This window comes from Ciconia boyciana, chromosome 19, assembly GCF_034638445.1.
Source record: "Ciconia boyciana chromosome 19, ASM3463844v1, whole genome shotgun sequence".
Taxonomy (NCBI): domain Eukaryota; kingdom Metazoa; phylum Chordata; class Aves; order Ciconiiformes; family Ciconiidae; genus Ciconia; species Ciconia boyciana.
In genome coordinates this window covers 7084363-7103350 of record NC_132952.1, presented here as the reverse complement: position 1 = coordinate 7103350, position 18988 = coordinate 7084363, and the positions used below count along the sequence as shown (strand labels likewise).

General features: G+C 41.2%; 2 protein-coding genes across 7 annotated transcripts in view; one reads left to right on the top strand and one right to left on the bottom strand.

Moving 5' to 3' along the window:
• LOC140661689 (uncharacterized) overlaps window positions 1-3063 on the bottom strand; it is a 14157-nt gene extending 11094 nt beyond the window's left edge. For all 4 annotated transcript variants that reach the window (XR_012045840.1, XM_072884244.1, XM_072884245.1 and 1 more), the window contains exons 1-3: window positions 2923-3063; window positions 2521-2593; window positions 1418-1571 (exon numbers count right to left, since the gene is read on the bottom strand). Coding sequence is in view for 3 of the 4 variants with exons in the window: in XM_072884244.1 (XP_072740345.1) it covers window positions 1418-1571; window positions 2521-2593; window positions 2923-2942 (247 nt within the window). In the remaining variant the exon portion in view is untranslated. The remainder of the gene's footprint in view (window positions 1-1417; window positions 1572-2520; window positions 2594-2922) is intronic.
• On the top strand, window positions 2808-18876 carry SLC35E2B (solute carrier family 35 member E2B). 3 transcript variants are annotated; one of them, XM_072884236.1, is made up of 9 exons: window positions 2808-2968; window positions 8900-9428; window positions 10159-10294; window positions 11416-11543; window positions 12501-12621; window positions 12990-13043; window positions 13678-13750; window positions 14466-14611; window positions 15785-18876. In XM_072884236.1, the coding sequence occupies exons 2-9, from the start codon at window positions 9104-9106 to the stop codon at window positions 16029-16031; spliced, it is 1230 nt and encodes a 409-aa protein (XP_072740337.1). In that variant the 5' UTR covers window positions 2808-2968; window positions 8900-9103; the 3' UTR covers window positions 16032-18876. The 3 variants fall into 3 exon arrangements, with proteins under 3 accessions (XP_072740337.1, XP_072740335.1, XP_072740336.1); XM_072884234.1 differs by lacking the exon at window positions 2808-2968 and adding an exon at window positions 3200-3338; XM_072884235.1 differs by lacking the exon at window positions 2808-2968 and adding an exon at window positions 3602-3923.
• The last annotated feature ends 112 nt before the right edge of the window (window positions 18877-18988 follow it).

Sequence of the window (18988 nt, the reverse complement as noted above, 5' to 3'; positions counted from 1 at the left end):
TAACGTGTTAAAAATACACTAGTTTTCCTGATTTAAACCAGAGGTTTGTGAGAGGCGTGCACTTCTTCCCATGTGTGAGTTGCAGCACAGAATACTAAATAGTATCAACAGAAGGTAGGAGGGGGGGAAATAGATTCACAAACATGCTTTCAGCTTCCCCATTTATAACATCATGTGACTCATTTGGTTTAGGATGAAGGTTCTTCATTTTTCTCTGAAGCACAGAACAGTGGTTGCTAACAAAACAGTGTGACCGATTGGAGGCACCAATGGTCTGTTCTAACGTTGCAGGTTTTGTTGGTATGCTGAGTCTTGTGTGAAAAGCTGCTAATGAAACCAGAGTTTTGGAATAAAAGTATTGTTTGTATGTGTCTAATTATAGAATCTGGAACAAATCTATTGTCTTTGTTCCCTCTGGGTGAAAGCTGGAAAGCAATGACTGCTTATGATTAGCGTGTCCTCCTCCTACACAAGGTGATTACACCCACAGACAGTCTATTCTTTTCTACACTGTTTTTGGCCAGCGAGCCAACAGCCAAAACCTACTAAAGCCACTGAAGAGGACTTCCTAAAATACTTATAGTTGTATTTATTTTGTTATGTTAAGTTTCATTTCTATTTAATACAAATGGACCCAGGAATATGAGCATAAGTTTCTACTGAAGCTCTGATTGGAAATATCCAAGGAAGTTTGGATTTTGCTTCCAGTGGGACAAAAATTATTAGACAAAAAAAAAAAAAAAAGAGAGCTTTAAAAAAATGAGGTCCTTATTTTCTTTTATTAAAATACTTCAGGTGAAGCAACATCCTTGCAGAAACTTAACACAGAGAGATGACTTCATGTTTTCTTGTTTCAGCTCAAACTGTGTATGTTTGGTTTCTTGCAATGTAAGAAACCAGCTACAACTCGGGTATAAGCACAGCTCACGTCAGGAGAGGGAGATGCACGTTCTATGACAAGCCTTGGAGCGTGGACACCTCTGAATTCCCCAGCGTATTACAGCACAGACATTAAAATGGGAAATGGTAAGCTCCTTCAGGCATAGCTGAACATTCAGTGTATCTTACATAAAGTGTCAGCTGTCTGAAAGCAAAATCATTGCCGCATCTGCCTAATGGAACACCAGTAAGAAAGCCAATTATAGCAAAACTTCCTAAAATCTGAATATTTTTTCACACCATTCACACATGAATGTCTTCTGTATGACACCATATCTATTACTGGTCCTTTCCCTAAAATGCTACTGGAAAAAGCAACAATGGCAAAAGCATCTAGCTTGTTAGTGCTAAACTAGCAGAAGATTCTATGTGTAACATACTAGGCCAAATGGGGTGAAATCAGAAACTTCAGTTGCTGCTTAATTACTGCTTTGGGAAAAAAGTATTTGATTTAAAATACAAACGGTATGTTTCTTACCAACTCCAACTAACTGAATAAGAGAAATGGTGAAATCTTCCTCAGTTTGTTGCACAAGTGTCTCTATGGTTAGCCCTATGACACTTAGTAGAGACAAAATAGTGACGCAGAAGTAGATCTTCACAGGAAATGATAGCTCTGAACAAGGTTTTATCTGTAAAGGAAGAAAATTTTTAAACATGTAATGCAGTATAAACTAGTTGCTGTTCCTAAGAAACACCCTACTAAATGACACAAGTGCAGGGTTTTCCTTAGAAAAAGGAAGAGAAACTCTTTACAATGGAATTGAAACTCCAAAACTGCTAAGGAAGGGAGAACTCTAACTTTATTTCGTAATTAATCTCAGCCTAGATTTTTCTGGTTTATACCTACAGACTGCCTTTGACTTTTCTCAGTGCCTCACGAGGGCCACAGCGTTGTAATTTCACCTCCTGAAATCGAGACCGCTAATGCCCACATATATGCCTCGCAAAACATAGCAATGTTCAACTTTTTCCCAGTACCCCGTATCGAGATTTTTAGTTTTAGAAAATTGTAAAGAAAGGTTTACGCTTTCGAGCAACGTGCAGAGGATTTGAGAGACGGTTTTTCCATTCACCCCCGGCAGTCTAAATCACGGAGAGAGACAAACTGCACCACGCTAGCTAAAAATCACTTTACTTCCCTGTGATGTTGGCAGTACGGGGGAAATAAAAGCTTCATCGAGAGGCACATGGAACCGGAGAGTCACCCGGAGGCAGGGCCAGCTACGGCACTTGCTGCACACAGCGCTGGATTGCTGCGCTCCGAGTACGTGTTGGTGACGTTACTCGAAACTGCTGTACGTGCAGGAGTTGTTGATGAATGACATATTCGCTATTTGAAAACACAGTTTTATTTAAGCCCAACCAACTATTTGAAAACGAGGGAGCACCGGAACGGCGGGGCGGTCGGACCCGCGGCCGGTGGATGACGCGGTTTCAGAGGCAACCTCGGCCACAAACCCGGTTTGCTCTCGCGTCCCCGACTTCTTCTTTCGGGGTCGCAGCGGGAGACCACGGCGCTTACCGGGGAAAGCAAAAAGCCCCTCACGGAGCGGCCGGGCCGGGGCGGGGGATACTCACGGGGCCGCAGGGTGTGGGGATGAGCTGCCGGTGCCGGGGGGTGAGGTTCGGCAGAGGGGGGGCTGCGGCGCCGCTGGAGGGGGAGAGAGAAGGGAGAGAAGGGGAGAGAGAAGGGGAGAGAAGGGGGAACCGTCACCGACACCGCCCCCGACCCCCTGGGGGCGCGAGCGAGGCCCCGCGCGGCCGGCAGTGACGACTTCCCGCCCTCCCCATTGGGCCGTACCAAGCAGGGGCGGGTGCGGGGGGCCGGCCCAGGCCCCTCCCCGGCCCACGCCCCACCCCCTCCCCCCGGGTAACGAAGCGGGGGAGCGCGGAGAGCCGCCCCCGCTCAGCGCTTGGTTTCGTCCGGCCTCCTTCCCTCCCTCCCCGATGGCGCCAAGCGCTGCGCGCTCCCGCCGCTACCTGTCGTCAGCGCCCTCCATGGCCGCTCCGGCGCCGTCCCCCTCCGGTAACGGTACCTACATGGCTGCAGAAGCCGCGCGCGAGTTCCGGGCAGCGCCCGCACTTCCGGGGCAGGCCGGGACGTCACTTCCCCGTCCCGGGCGGGGGCGGCGGGGCCGCGGCGCTGGTTCCCGCCGCCGGTCCCCCCGCGCCGGCGGCCTGCGCCTCCCCCTCCGCCTCGGGGGCTCCCCCTCGCCCTGCCCGCGCCGCCGAGCGACCGCTGTCCTCCTCGGGCGGAGGGGCCGCGCCAGACGCTGCGACAGAGGAGGGCGGCCCGGTAGTTGCCGCCTGGCACGGTGGAGGGGCCGGCCTTGAGTGAAACGCCTGGCGGGGCTCGGCGGGGTTTCAGCCGGCTGTGACCCGGAGCTGCGTCCCCTGTAACCCCCTTTTCCTTTGTTTTTTTTCTTACAATGACCTCAGTCCGCCCGCCGTGAGGGGGAAACCAACGGCTGCTGTGACAAAGGGGCGCAGGCCCGGGCCTTTCTCCGCCGAGGCACCTCCGCCCCGGAGAAGGGCCGCCGCGGCCGAGGCGCTCCGCCCGCCCGGGGGCTGCTGCCCGAGCAGAGCTGGCTGCCGGGGCGGAGGGAAGGTGCCGTGCCCTGCCCCTGCAGCCGGCACAGCCCCTCCGGCCGCTCGGCCGCGGCGGCACCTCCCGCTGGGCCCGCGGGGGCGGTGCGCGGCGCGGTCCCGCCTCCCCTGCCCCAGGCGGCGGCGGGGGCGGCCCCGGCCGGCTGCTCCGCTCCGCTCTGCTCCCCGGGCGGGGGGCGGCGGCCGCCCTGAGGGCCGCGGCCCGGTTTGAGCGGGAGCCACCGGAGCGAGCGCCTCGGCTTGGGCAGCGGGCAGCTGCCCGCCCGGGATCCCGCAGGGGCTGGCCGTGATGCGCTGGCCGGCTCTCGGGGGGGGGAATCAGCGGCCGGGCTCTGCTGGCGCTGAGGTAGAGGAGGATCCAAAGCCGAAAGCGCGTAGGTGCTGGCTCAGCTGCGGCATGCCCTGAGGAGGGAGGTGTCTGTGCTTCCTGCCGCTGTGCCTTGCAGCGGCGGGGGTGCTCTCCGGGGAGTCCTTGGGCCGGGAAGGCGGGTCAGAAGGGAGGTGGGACCGCACTGCTCCCTCGGCGGTCCCGGCATGTCGATGGGGAAGGCAGCCCCGAATACGCAGCGCTCCTGCCGCTTCTCCTGCGTTGGGGATGCTCCGTCAGCTCCGAGATGCTGCGGGGCATGCGGAAACACGCGTGGGATTTGCGTGCGTGGTAGCTGGCTCCGAATGAGAGGAGGGAAGATTGTAGGACTGGGTGACTAGAAAGACAGCTGAAGTGCAAGAAGGTCCTAAGCTATTTCAGTCTTTTAGCATCTTCTTCTCTGTATGGGAGATGTTAATAGTTTTGTGATTGTATTTATAAACAGCTTGGGTGCTCTCATCATTTAGCGAAACAGCGTTAATATTTACAGCTTGCTTGGGATGCTGAATTCTGTGCATTCGTGGTGTTGGAAGCAATGTTTGGGTGACCTGTGTTGCACAGGAGTAGATGAAGAGGCTCGCACGCCAAGCCTCTGTTTTTTCACTCTCAGATTAGCCTTAGTTTCTCTAACACTTGCAACATTTTTGCGCTTTTATTTTTTTGTGCGAGGTGTAAAGCTCACTTTATAGAGTTCCTTGTGGCTATTGTCAAAAGAAAGTATGTCTTTATATATAGGTACCAACAGGTGGTCAGAAAAGCTGTAGCAATGGCTTTTTGTCTTCACTGTTAGATGGTGGTCGTTCCAAAGTCCAGAGCACTTGCAGTCTTAAACAAACAAATGCAATAAGAAAGTGTCAGTGTCATACACGTAGTGGTGATTGTCAGAATCTGCTTAGCTGTTTAAGAAATGATTAGAGCTTCTGACCAAAAGGTATCAGTTTGGAGGTGAGCTGCATCACAGAAGAATTTTATAGTAAATTTGTTGGACTACCTGATAGATGCTTGCCAATGAATATATTTCGATCATAAAAAATATTTAGTATGCTCTGTGGAAGAATCGTGAAGGACTCTGTGCATAATCAGGGTTGCAATAGGTAGTTAAAAAACACAGAATCTGTAGTGTTGGAAATGCTATGCTTTATTTTCAAGATAAATCATGTCTTGGTATAGTATATGTAATTTTTAAAAGACACTATATTTCCTCTTTCATGTGACTGCTTTGTCTCGTTGCTGTAAATATGTTATCTTTAAACAATTTTATTCCTTCAGTTCTAGGGAAAGACTCTGGTTATATCGAACTCTGGTGATATTGTTGGCTTTTTTATTTTTGACAATTTCTTAAAAATTAGGATTAAAACTGCAGTTTCTCATGAAAAGAAAGTTTAAGTGAATACTATTATGAGGATTTTTGACACGTGTCAGTGATAATCTCATTGACACAATTTAATATCTGAATTGGTTTTACCTCTTGCCCCCCTTTTTTTTTTTAAATCAAATATGGCTCTGAAAGAACTCTTAATTTTCTTACTTTATGCTTACTTTTAAAGAAGATGACTGGGTGGTGTTAGCCTTGGTGAAGACAGCTCGGCTGGCTGCCCTTATCTGATCTGTAGCTCTGTTGCAGAAAGCCTCAGTGAAGGCCAGGTGTGGGGACTGTCAGGGCCCTGTTATGGCCTTGCTGAGCGCCTGCAGCTGGATTTTCACCAGCTGCTTCACCCCTCGCATCTCTGCAGTTTTGGAGGAAGGGGGGTGTGACACAGACCTCCCCTTCACCAGACAAGGAAAACTGATTTTGCTCGCTTTTAAATTGTGCTAGAAAATTGTACTGCTGTAAAATTTTACATGAGGTCAATTTCTTGGTTTTTTTCTCTCTTTTATTCACTTGACATCAGTGTGGAATGTTATAGTTTCTTTGGAAAACATTTCTTATGGAAGAACTAATGTAAAAATGCAGTGTGTGTGTTCTCGTTAAAGTGTGTTGCTTCTGCATTTTATTTTTTGCAAAAATTGGTGTTTCTTTTCTTCCGAGACCTGTGGAAAACGATCCACGTAGACATACAGCTTTTATAGTGATGATGTTAAACTGTACTGGTGTGAATTAAGCGTAGATGATATGTCCTAATCCTGGCGTGGATTAAGAGTGACCTTTTCCCTGCAGCCTTAAATTTCCAGGGGGAGCGGTTTCCCTGGTTTGCTCTATCACGTGTCCACGAAAACACTTATTGTAGTTGGAGTGAGCGAAGGGGGTGCTATTTATTTCAGAAGCTGTGAGCTGGTGCTAATTCAAAATGTTCATTAAGCTGTGACACCATTTCCACAAAAGCACTGTACCAGATAGCTGTCATTTCTATATATTTGTGCAGGCTGCCTGGCAGCAAAACGATGTTTATTCCCATGGAGGCCACTTGCATGCAATAGAAAATAGTGTAAACAATTGAGTAATCAAACCAAGTGTGACTACTGTGTTAAAAACTGAGGGCAGAGTAATGTTTTTTATTAAAACTAGATGCTTAAAACCACAAGCAGATAGTCTTCATTTATTTTCTTCACTCTTAAAAGTCTTCTCAGAAAAGGTTTTTCTCTGCTTCTGTTTTAAGTTTGAAATGAATGTATTTCTGATTAAATTTTGAACTGCTCTGAGTAGAAAGGGAAAAGGAGTTTGAATGCAGGTAGTCTTATGAATATCATGTCTTAAAGCCTAAGGAATTGGGGAGTTGTTGAATTGGTAATTAGCTATTTCTTGTAAGTCAGTATTTGTTTGAGACTCCCAAAGCTTATACTCCATATTTTTTCCACCTTTAATACAACATTTTTATTGCTAACGTAGTTAAATGTTGGAGAAGATACAAGGGAGAGTGTAAAATGCACTGCATGCTGTTTGTTCTTGTGAGCTGGAAGATTGAATGTTTGTGTGTAATCCAAGAGAAACAGTCTACCAACCACTGCCACGTTTTCATCTATTGGTAAACATCAGCTGCTGGTTGGTCTTAAGGGAGGAAGACTGAATTAGTTCCAGATGGAGAACTCTTTCAGCTCATTTAAGACTTTCCAGTTGATTTAAGACAGCAGGTCAGTAATTTAGGGGAGTAGTTTTGGTCTTATTTGCTGTTCTGCTTCTGGCCATGTGTGGAATCAGTGATAGCAAATATGATATTGCAGTGCTGCTGAGGGTGGGAGTTTCGTTGTGCTTAATTGCTTTTGTTTTTAATTGAGTAGTATAAACAGAAGAAGTATTAGCAAAGTTGTGATAACTAACTGTTTTGAATGTAGAGGGGTATTTTTAAGACCTGAAAAAGGAGGAGGAGTCAAGAATCCGTTTTTCTTAACAAATTCTCTTAAGGAATGCATATCTGCCTTCAAATTGGCTAGTTTGTCTTAAAGTGGGTTAACGCAAGTTTACGGTGTAACGCGAGTGTGTCAGAGGGTCTTGTTACCCCAGTGTGCTGATTTCCTGGTAAAATGGAAAGAGATAAGGGGATAGGGATGGAAACCTTCTGTGCGTGGCTGTAATAGCAGAAATAGAGAACATGAGGAATGGAAAAATTCAGTGTAAAGTAGCTGCTGTTTAGGATATGGAAACTTGACAGGATACACTTAACTCTTTAGTACCTCCTCATGATTTATTTTGAGATGCCACATTTAAAAAAGCATGAAGAGAATAGTGTATCCTATTCACCTGTTCACATGCTAACAAAATCAGGGCAGGTGCAGTAGCTCTTGTTACAACTCTTGTATTTTTGCTTGCCATTGATTATTTCTCGTGCTGCCGCTGTTTGATGCACTGTAGTACTACGATCTCATTTCAGACAATTTTTCCAAGATGTCCAGTGATTAACTTCCCCGCCAAGAATTACTTTTTAACTGTATAAGGTCCACCATCTTGTCTATCCAGCAAATGTGCTTCTGGAGAAAAGTATTTCAAATTTAATTTCCCCTATTGTTTGTTCGTTGAGGAGAAAAAAGAGGTCTTGTCTGTCATTTTATTCTTATCTGATTAATCTTATTTTTTTGCTCATAAAACACAGACTGCAAAATGGAAAGCAATAAATCCAACCGTGTGTTTTAATGTTGCAGATAAGCTGCTCAGGTGCAATTTCTTTCTTTCTTAATACAGACTTTGCATCTGTTAGCATTGTGATGCTAACTAACATTACGTGACTTGAGAAGAATAAAGGTCACAGTTAGTTTTTCTTATTCTCTGTACTCTTCTACTGTAACTTGCCACATTTCATGCAATTTGTAAAAGGAGGAAGCTCTAGCTGCAAACTATTCAATGCCTTTTTCTGTCAGATCTTTTAAAAAGGCCGTAAGAATTATTGCAAGTACTAATATTGAATTGCAAGCTGTAACAGTTCTGCAGTGGCAAAATAAGTAATATTGCATTATTAACAAGTAATTAAGTAGAGAACAAGTCTGTTTGGAGAGCTCTTGGACATATTTTCCTACTTTGTTCACCTAGATCTCATAGTTACCGAGATAACTGTGTTTATGATTACTGGAAGTTATAGTCCTTGATTATTGAGGGCTCACTTTGGCTCAAGATGATAACAGGTTAATTAGTACTAAGGGTACAGGCTCCTGCCCAGATTGTCTGGGTTATGAAGATTTTTCTGTTGTGTGGTTAGAAGAAGACCTTAGACTGAGATCAAAGAATCTTGAAGAGGAGTTAATTACAATGGAAAAGGCTGTGTTGACATGCTTTAGAAGAGAAAGACCTTAGAAACACATGAAATCTTTTGTGTGTGTGCATGCTACTTCAGAATAAAAAAAATCTCCCTTAGTTAAGTTCTTAGTACTTAATCTTGGTATCATGGTATTAGGAGTGCAAAATTCAGTCTGAAAGATAAGCTACAGAAGTCTTTTTTATCTTTCATAAACTGCAGGTGAAATGTGGTATCTGTGCTGCATTAAGGATTTAAAATGTCATTACATTCAGAGCTACATGCTTTTTTCCTTCTTTCTCTTTTTTTTTTTCATTCTTAGGCAGAAAAAATGGAATAGACCACATGAAGAAGCATGTGAAGTTTATCTTTATGCAAGATGTTATTTGGAGGACCAAGTACACTTTTGCAGGCCATGGGAGATGAAAGACTAATCACATGATATTTTTGTTCCGTCGAAGTGCTGTTCTGTGCTAAGTCGATGTTGGTTTGTATTAAGGACAAATATTAATTTCTTAATGTCAGCATGTCGACTGTGACAAGTGCTCAGACACCAGAGGAACCTAATCCTGCCCCCCTTGAAGAAAAGCCAAAGGGAAAATCACTGTTTCATTTGGGTTTGCTCTTTGCTAACAGGAGTGAAAAATTTGTAATTGCTAGAAGTGATAGTGTACCAGAGGAGAACGTTCTGAAAATAACTATCACGGAGACTACGGTCATTGAGTCGGACTTGGGCATCTGGAACTCTCATGCTCTCATCTACCTCACTTTGTGGTTTTTCTTCAGCTTTTGCACTCTATTCCTTAACAAATACATTCTTTCATTACTGGAAGGAGAGCCCAGCATGCTAGGTAACCCTACCTTTCTTTTACACTTTAATGCCAGTAATATATTTGACAATACAAGATCCTCCTATATAAAGTTGAGGGACAAAATGGTGCAACTGAAATGAAAAAGACCCAGTTAGGAGATGGGGGTGGGGGGGTGGATCTTGGGGCTGGGAACTCATGAGTTGTGAGCTTGGCCTGTAAAGGGGCTTCTGACACTGTCCTTTCCTCCACTTGCTGAAAGATGGTATGAAACTTTGCTCATGGAGGAGCTGTAAGATGGTGTTTGAGAACTAAGAGCTGGAAAGAAAAATGTAATTTTTTGTTTTCTGTGTTGGAGGGTAGTGTGGGTTTTTAAAAAAAAATTAAAAATTGAGTCAGTTGTTGATAGTCTTCAGAGCTGTTAAGATTAACTTATCTGTAGAATTGCAAAAGTTGCCTTTGTGTGACCTCTGTTATCCAATGGGCTGCTTATTCCTTTTTTTTTTTTTAAAGCGGGAAATAAAGGGCATTTCATCTGTGAACCGGATTTTATAGGTGGATGCCACCTTTGTCTTATTCTGCCGCCTTGCTGGTAGATGTAGAAGTAAAGGGCTTTTATGAGAATTCATAAAATCTAGACAGTAATTGCCATGTTTCTTAACTGCTAGAAGTACTACACATAAATTTGTCTAAGAAATTTTCTTATGTTGCTTGATTTGTCATGTTCCCATCATCTTCTGATTTTCTTTTTTTTCCTCTCATCTTTCTTTAGGTGCTGTTCAAATGCTTTCAACCACCTTCATTGGCTGTATAAAAATGTTTGTTCCATGCTGCTTGTATCAACACAAAACACGCATCTCTTATCCACCCAATTTCATCATGATAATGCTGTTTGTTGGATTAATGAGGTAAATGGTTAAATATTTCCTAGAGATCTATCTGGTTGCTTTGTTGCATTCTTCTGAACGGAAGCTGTACTTTTGGCTCTCTTCCTTTTCATTCTTGACTGGAAAGCGTTTGGAATAGTTACCTTTCCCCCCAAAAAATCACAAGATAATTTTGGGTTTACTTCCTATTGCTAAATACTGTGTTCCTTTTTCCAGATGTCAGGTTTTTTGCTAGCTTGGCTTCCCATCACATTCAGCTTCTTTCAGAACATACTTCTCTTTCCATTTACTTTCTTCCTGTTCTCTTTTGAGGTGATGTTTTTTTAGGGTACTCGTATTTATTATGATGTTGCTTTGTTCCCTCACTTTTTCCAGCAATTTGCCTCAAAAGTGATACAGGCTATTAACATTTATCTTTTTAAAAGTAAGTATTCGGTTTGTGCTGGGATGCTATCAGTTTGTGGTCTAGGGGAGAATAAGAACATACAATTGGATTTCATCTAGGCTGCCAAAGTGGTAAGGGATAACAGGATTCAAATTAATTCAGAGTAGCTTTATCATAATAACTCTGCCACCCTGTTGTTCAGTTTCATGGTTTGAAGTATGGTAAATATGTAGTGTACCTAATTTACACCAAAGATGGATAACTGCAAATGATAAAATTTCCTTGGTGAATTACTGTTTATCAACAGAATTGTACTAACTTTTTCAACTGAGCCTACTGAAAATTGTAGCTTAAAACACCGTCATCTGAAGCTTGGTTTAAAAAGTAAACTTTGTTTCCTAGAAGTCCAGGAAACAAAGTACACCCATAGAACTTGCCCAGTTGCCCAAGGGTGCCTTCATTTGTGCTAAATAAATAATAATGTTTAAGCCAAAGCGGAAAGAAATAGATCTGACACGTTCCACCTCGCAGGTGCTGTGGAGTAAAGGTGTGCAGCTGATCAGTTACTGCAGTTCAGTCAAGCTACCATGATTTGATAACTCAATTGCCAGCTACACCTGTCCATATTCTTAGTTACTGCAGCTCAAATTTATAACCTAGAGAAATTATAATGCAATTCTTTTTTATGCTAGATGTCTAAGAGTAGCTCTTAAAGCATTATTTTATTTTCTGCTTAATTTCATGTGTTCTATTACAGATTTGCAACCGTAGTCTTGGGTCTTGTCAGCTTGAAAAATGTGGCAGTTTCATTTGCAGAAACTGTTAAAAGCTCTGCACCTATTTTTACTGTTATCATGTCTCGGATGATATTGGGAGAATACACTGGTAAGTACTTCACTGTTGAAATGTGATTTTTTTTTTTTTTTTGGTGTGTGTGTGTGTGTAATACTGTTACTTAGTTGACCATGGATGAGGAGATTCCACCGAAATATAGTAAATGGAGAGAATCATTAGTAATGATTCTCTCTAATTAGTAATTAGAATCATATAGTAAATGGAGAATCATATAGCTGGGAGAATAATTCTGTTTGAACACAATAAGTAGAGTACATAAAGTAAAAAAGGATCTATTTTAATGCAGCTGTGTAAGGGCATTGTTACTCTGAAGTTATTCTTCTGTCAAGAAAATATTATTGCAGCCTTAAATAACTGAAGTTCAGTGTGTTCCTTCTTATAAGGACAGCTTGCTGCTCAGAATTTAAAATTCTCTAACTTCTTCACTGTGTTCACTCTGTGATTTAAAAAAAAAAAAAAAGCCGCCCAACAAAAACCCAAATAACTGCCTTGCCACAATAGAATTTCTTTGCAATTCCACTTGCAATTGCATGCTCTTTGCTTGAAGAGATTTTTGCTTGTTACCGCCTATAAGTCATAGGAGTAATACAGAAGCCACGTATAGATTGCTCTGTGATGGAAAACGGCAAAAGGCTGAAATAAGCCAGAGGAAGAAGAGTAATTCAAGCACAGAGTAAACAGGGAGAGTATAATTTTCTTTTGTCATTTGGTGAAAAAGATGACACTAAGACAGTCATCAGTCCATTTTCTTTCTCCAAGGGAGATACTTCTATCAGTGCGTATATGTCTATATTGTTTTCAAGAGCACCCTGCTGTTGTCAGAGATCTCACTTTAGAACCTCTGTACTTTAAAATTCAGTCAAATAAGTTGCTCTTTCTTTCAACTAAAGAAGTTAAGGTGGAACTTAAACTTTCAAAAACTGTATTATCTGATACATGTGATTAGAAGTACAGTAATTAAACTCAAATTTTTCTTTTCATTTGCAGGATTGCTGGTTAATCTCTCTCTCATTCCTGTTATGGGTGGGCTAGCTCTATGTACAGCTACTGAAATCAGCTTCAACATTCTAGGTTTCTCGGCAGCTTTGTCTACTAATATCATGGACTGGTAAGGCATAATGGTACTTGCATATGTGGAATAAAGGAATTTTGTTTATTGGTAGATTGAAGAAAATTGTTGCCTGTAGTTGTTTTTGTCCACTACATTTAAATGTTGGTATTTAAAATTTATTTTTAACAGAAGATACGGTTTCTCTATCATATTTGCTAGCATTCATGAGATTAAAAAATAGTACAACTCCGTTAGTCTAAAGGAGTTAGAGCAAACTCCTTTCTGTAGTTCCATAATGTGTAGAAGATGAAATGTGTAGAAAACATACCTACCCATCTAAGGGAAACAAACTGTCTTTGTCATGGATCGATTTATTTGTCATAGCTAAAATACAGATAAATGGTGTTGGGTTTTTTTTTTTCCAGTTTGCAAAATGTCTTTTCCAAAAAACTACTCAGTGGAGATAAATACAGATTTTCGTAAGTATTAAAAATATTTCAAGTTTGATTATAGATGGACTTTGGGCTACATAAGGAAACTATATATTTATTATTATATTGCACCAGGATATTTTTTTCTCAGACTGTTTACAGACAGCTTTAACCTAAATAATTTTATCAGCGAAAGAAAACTCCTCTATGCTCAGGTCCCACTGCGGTAGGACGGAGTCTCATAATAGGCTAAAACTCTCAGCATATCCAGAAATAAGTCCTTATTCTGCAATCATAAAACATCCCTTAATGCTATTAGGCATGCAGAAACGAACTTTAGAACTTGCTCAATGTTTTAACTATGAAATGCGAGCCAGGAGTAAAATCTTGTGGTAAAATATACCTATATATATGTATAGCTATATATATGTATTTTACCACAAGATGAAATGGTAGTTTTGGTCTTGAAAACTTGTGCCTTTTATCTTCAGTCTATCTCAGCCAACACAAACAGCAAAACACTATCTTTGCAAAAGATTACTGAATTTGTTGTCCCCAAAGCTTGGTAGATGGCTTTTATTACTTTTTGATATCTGTAAATACAATAATGATGCAGTTTTCTTCAGCTCTAAGAAAGAGGAAGCTTTTAATAATTTTAATCATTGTTTTTCCTCCTTTGTAGAGCCCCAGAGCTTCAGTTCTACACAAGTGCTGCTGCAGTGGTTATGCTTATTCCAGCTTGGATATTTTTCATGGTAATTTGAATTCACTTACACTCATTTATATTTTCTTTTTGACTTGTAAGCACAATATGCAACTAAGGTTAATCTTAATTTTTACTTTTCATTCTTCCCATTTTTTTTTAAATCACCGTGAAATGCATTTCATCTTAAGTTTGCAAGAGACTGGGGGGAGGTAAAAAAAAAGAAAATTTTCAAATAAATAACTTAATATAGACATGAGTTAACAAGTGACCCAGAAAGCCTGAGTTTATTTCAGGATTTTTGAGATCAAATCATATTTTTGTCTAAGTACATTTAAAGTTTTAGATAAAGACTTGAAAACCACATCTTAAATATTTGTTGACTTTTTGCTGCTATTCACATGGTACACAGGAATATAAACTCTCTGAAAGCAAAATTGAGCCGAAGTAAGTATAATGTATCAGGTTAAATACGTATCCTTCGTATTCTGGCATTTCATTGCTGTGCATCAGTGTTCAGAAAATAAAATATCTCACAGGCAGGCTGAACACACTGGAAAATTCAGTCAGATGAGAGCTGGTTTTCTCATATATTCTTTTTGGGGGAAAATTTGTAGGATCTAAATGTCCTGTATGTTTTAGGTTTTGTTTTGCTGATGTTTAAATGTAAAACTATATCTGCTTATAATAATAATGGGTTGGGTTGAAAATCATTTTTAGATTTGCTTATAAACTAAACTCTCAAAGTCCTCTTTGTTGTTGTTTAGGATGTGCCTGTGATTGGGAAGAGTGGGAGGAGCTTCAGCTACAACCAAGATGTTGTCGTACTTCTCTTAATAGACGGGGTCTTGTTCCACCTACAAAGTGTTACAGCCTATGCCTTGATGGGAAAAATTTCTCCTGTGACTTTCAGGTAAAACCGTGTTTTCATGTCAAGAACACTATTTGATTTTCTTTTTTTTCTTGCTCAGTATTGCTGCTTGAGAACTAGGCAGTAAAGGTATTGTGCAAAGAAATAAATAATATAAATGCATCAAATTAAGAAGAAAACTTTTCACATCCAGACGACCAAAACTGTGGTTTGTGTGAGGAGAGCAGCATTTGACCCATGCTGTTGTGCTCACATTTACTAGGAGGGGTATTGTATTCAGGTTTAACAGCCATTCCTTAAAGCTGGTTAATGAGACTGAACAGATTCATCAAAACCCTAGATCCAGCGTTTAAGCTGCCATTTGCTTCGGTGATAAGGCAATACCTATATAGATCTCGGTGCAGTACAGAATATGAGCAATCAGCTCTGTATTCCTTTTTTCTGAAGCACGACATCAGCACATCAAGCTGTATTTGTTGAATTATGCGTGTTCTCTAGAGACAGCTTCTACCTACGTTGTCAGTTATCGGCAGCTTTGTTAGGCTCTTACACAATTCTGATTTGATAATCGGTCAGTTGTATGACTAGCCCTAGGGCCTGTGGGGTAATCCTGGTCCTAAATTCTGAAGGCTTCTGCTGTCTTATACTTTCAGGTGTCCCTGAAAAGCTACAGTCTTGTGACAATTCACTGTTGCATACATGCTTGTTCTGAAGTTTTTAGTCTTCTCTACATAACAGGTTGTAAAAACATGTATTCATATTTACATGTATATAAAATTTCTTAACAACTTGTTATAATGTTATTGGTATGATTTAGATATTGATTCTTTTCAGGTTATAATGCTATATTACCTGAATAGTAGCAGCAAGACTCACAAATGGTAGTTAATTTGCTAGTGTTCTGTTAGCATTTTCTGGATGTCTGTGTAGCTAGAAATGAATTGCTAATGCTGTACTGCATACTTAAAGCACCGATGAAAACAAAAACCTGAGGTGAATTATTCATACTAGCTCTAAAATTAAGATGAGTGTAACGATACGAGTGCCGATACACAGGCAATTTGGTTATGGTATTAGCTTCAGGAGGAAAAGTGGAATCTGAGTTGGTGTTTAAAAAGCAAGCAAAACAGGGAGAGGTCCCGCTACATTAAAGCACGGTTGTATGTGGGATATGAGAAAGCTTTCTTTGGCCTTAATTTTTATATTCCTTTACAGTGTTGCCAGTACTGTGAAGCATGCGCTGTCAATCTGGCTAAGTATTATTGTGTTTGGTAACAAAATCACAAGCCTTTCAGCCATTGGGACTGTTCTAGTGACAATTGGAGTTCTACTATATAACAAGGCAAAGCAGCATCAGCAAGAGACTATACACAGCCTGGCAGCTGCAGCCCCGCAATCCGCACAAAGTACGACTGAAGATACTGAGCCACTAATTTCCAAGGATTTGGAACCGTATGATTAATATGGCCATTTATTCTTCCAACCTAGTGTAACTCAAAGGAACTCCTCCTGAAAGTGGTGGTTTCTTCAACTATTGATGCTGATTTGGTTCCTTTGAGTTCATGGCAGGTCAAGCCTGGGACTTGAAGCAGAGAGAAAACAATGGGAAGAACCCAGTAAGCCTTGATTTACTGAGAAACTGATGTACCAGAGGACCTAGTATCGTATAATGTGGTAAATGTGGGCTTTATTGTCTTTCCTCGACTGCAAATAACATACAAGCCTATATTACAGAAAGAACGTCAGTGTCTTGTGGGAAAACAATTCCTTTCTTCCTATCCATCAAAATAATGTGAAAACATGACCCATCACTGTATTCTGCTTGCTTGCAGTGGAATGAAATTGGCACATAACTGAAATTCCTAGGTGTTTGTTACTCTACGCTCTCTGCGTCCTCCATCATTTGTGTGCATTGTAGAGCTGGAAAAAGGAACCCCCTCCTCTCCAACGAACGACTGATTTTGGTCTATGTTTAGTTGAAATAAACTATGGAAATGAGTCCATGCCCCAAAGCAGTGATGAGCAGCTATTCCTGACTACAAAGCTAAGAATGAAAAGTGATTTTTTTTTTTTCCTACTAAAATTCAACATGCAAATACTGCATCCTGGTTGTGTATGACGATATTGACATGCAAGTATACACACATATACATACACTGTATAAATGGAGTAATGAATTAAATATTTGCAGTTGCTTAGAGGTAAAAAACACTGAAAAATGTTGGTGATAAAGGAAGCAGAATCTCTCTATTTGTATAAGAAACCATTTTAATGTTTTAATTTCTTGCATTTTATTATATATTTCTGTTATGAGGAAATAAATCAATTCTTTTGTATTATTTCTAAGAGTGCAACAAAATACTGCCTTTTAGAAACTCAGGGTTATAATTGTGACCTATGTGCAAAGTATTTGTATCATTTCTGATTACGTAAAGAATCTCGGAGGTACCTGTGACAGAGATGGAAGAGAGGTCACTAAAGGGAGGAACATTAACCATAAGCTGAGGCTAATCTTTATTTCTACTGCTTTTAAGAAGTTTTCTTTTTCAAGGAAATTCTGTTTTGTGGTAGATCAAAGATTAAAAGTTAACTTTCAAAAATGAAAAAAATTAGGTATTAGTAATTAGTTTTGGCAAAAAAGCGCATGTAGCTACAAAACCATTCAAATGGACTTTTTGGTAACAAAATTACATTAAGAATTAAAATAAGCTGATTTTTAATAATTGCCACTCTTCTGAAAGATTGTAGCATGGCATTAGAAGACTGAATAAAGTGGTCTTTATGGTAAAAATAACTTCTAATAGGAAGTTACCAGTGGAGTTCCTGCAAAATTTAAGCTCATGCTTGCATTCCCACTTGCGAGGTATTCCATTAGCTTTAGCAAACTATTCCTGCAGCAAGCAAAAATGTGTTCCCAAGACAGTCTCTCTGAAGAAGCCTGTCTTCTGTTTAAATAGTGTGTGCTTGTTTTGTCTTATGCTTACTTCAGGGTACATGCCTGTACATGACTGGTTGCCTGGGGCATATTCCCTGAAGATTTGAGTGGGAGGGAAATGTCAATTTTTTTCATCATTGTACATGTGATGTCTGTGTGTTTTTGTTTCTTCGTAGTCCTATCACTTCTACAAAAAGCTGTGGACTATGGGGTGGAGCTCTGTTTTTCTTTTTTCTTTTTTCATAGTTACGCTTTTGAAAATCTCAGTGTATTTGGCAGACAACAAAGTCTGATTTGCATCATATTTCTACTCTTGTTGGAAGACAGAAATATAAGTGGCTTTCTGGTTGCCTAGCTCCGTTCTCATGTAAACCCCTTCATCAACTGATCAAGCTTCATTTTAAAAGCTAGCATGCTTTTGCCTTTCCTATTGCTGGAAAACTTTCTGTGAACTAAACAGCTGTGAGGATTTTGGAGCTTGTAATTTCTAACATGTGTCTAAGCTTATTAGTGGCTGGTTTAGCCCCACCTGTTCTGTGGCAGCATGCTAATCCCGTTTTACTAGGGGTTTGTTTTCACAGTGTTGATCTTATGTACTTTTCTATGCAGTCTTCTTGGCCTTTTTTATTAGATTAAACAAACCACCCTCTTTACTGTCCACTTGTAAGACCTTGTCTTCCTCCAGTCATACTAGTAATTCTCCTTTGCCGTTGTTCCTGTCGGGTAAACAAGGACCATTTTTTTCCATGTTAAGAATTCCCTACGGTATTGCACCCCAGCTCTCTGCCTTGCGATTGCTCTGTGTGATGGCAGTAGCACTGCCCCGTTTCTTCCGGAAAGTCTGCTCTTGAAACACGCGGGGGTTTCTCTGGCGTCCTCACAGCCCCACCACTGGTACTCGTGCGCTGATCCAGAGGCGCGCTGTGAGCTAGACCTACGCCCACCGTTTGTTTTACGTTTGTCACGATGTTCTTATAGAAACAGCATGTCTGCCTTAAAATGTGAATTCCTGGAGTATCACAAGGCCTTGCTGAAGAACACAGACTTGCAAATGTCGGGTGTTACTTGCAGCAGTTAATGTATTTCTAAAATGGCATTATTTCCCAGCTGAAATGACCGATGGACAATAACGTAGCTGCACACTATGCCCTTTCCTATCATCTATTGCCTTGTAACCTCCGGTGACGGCTGAGTAACTTCACCACTTTAACGATAAGGGTATGAAGTTCTATCTGCGTGGTCTCACTGGATTTTCCTTTTCAGGAATTACCCTTCTCGCACTGAATTAACGTAGATTCTTTGTAGCGCTACCAGCTCTGTTGCCGTTATGCGACATGATCGTTAGAATGATTGTTAGAATCGTGCTTTAGTCATGTGAATAGTAATAAAATTTAACTTTTTGTATGTAATTGTAAGGATGGTCCTGAAGAACGCCACACGCGCTGACGGCTTCTCCTTTTCTGTGTTTGCTGGGGCCGTTTTCC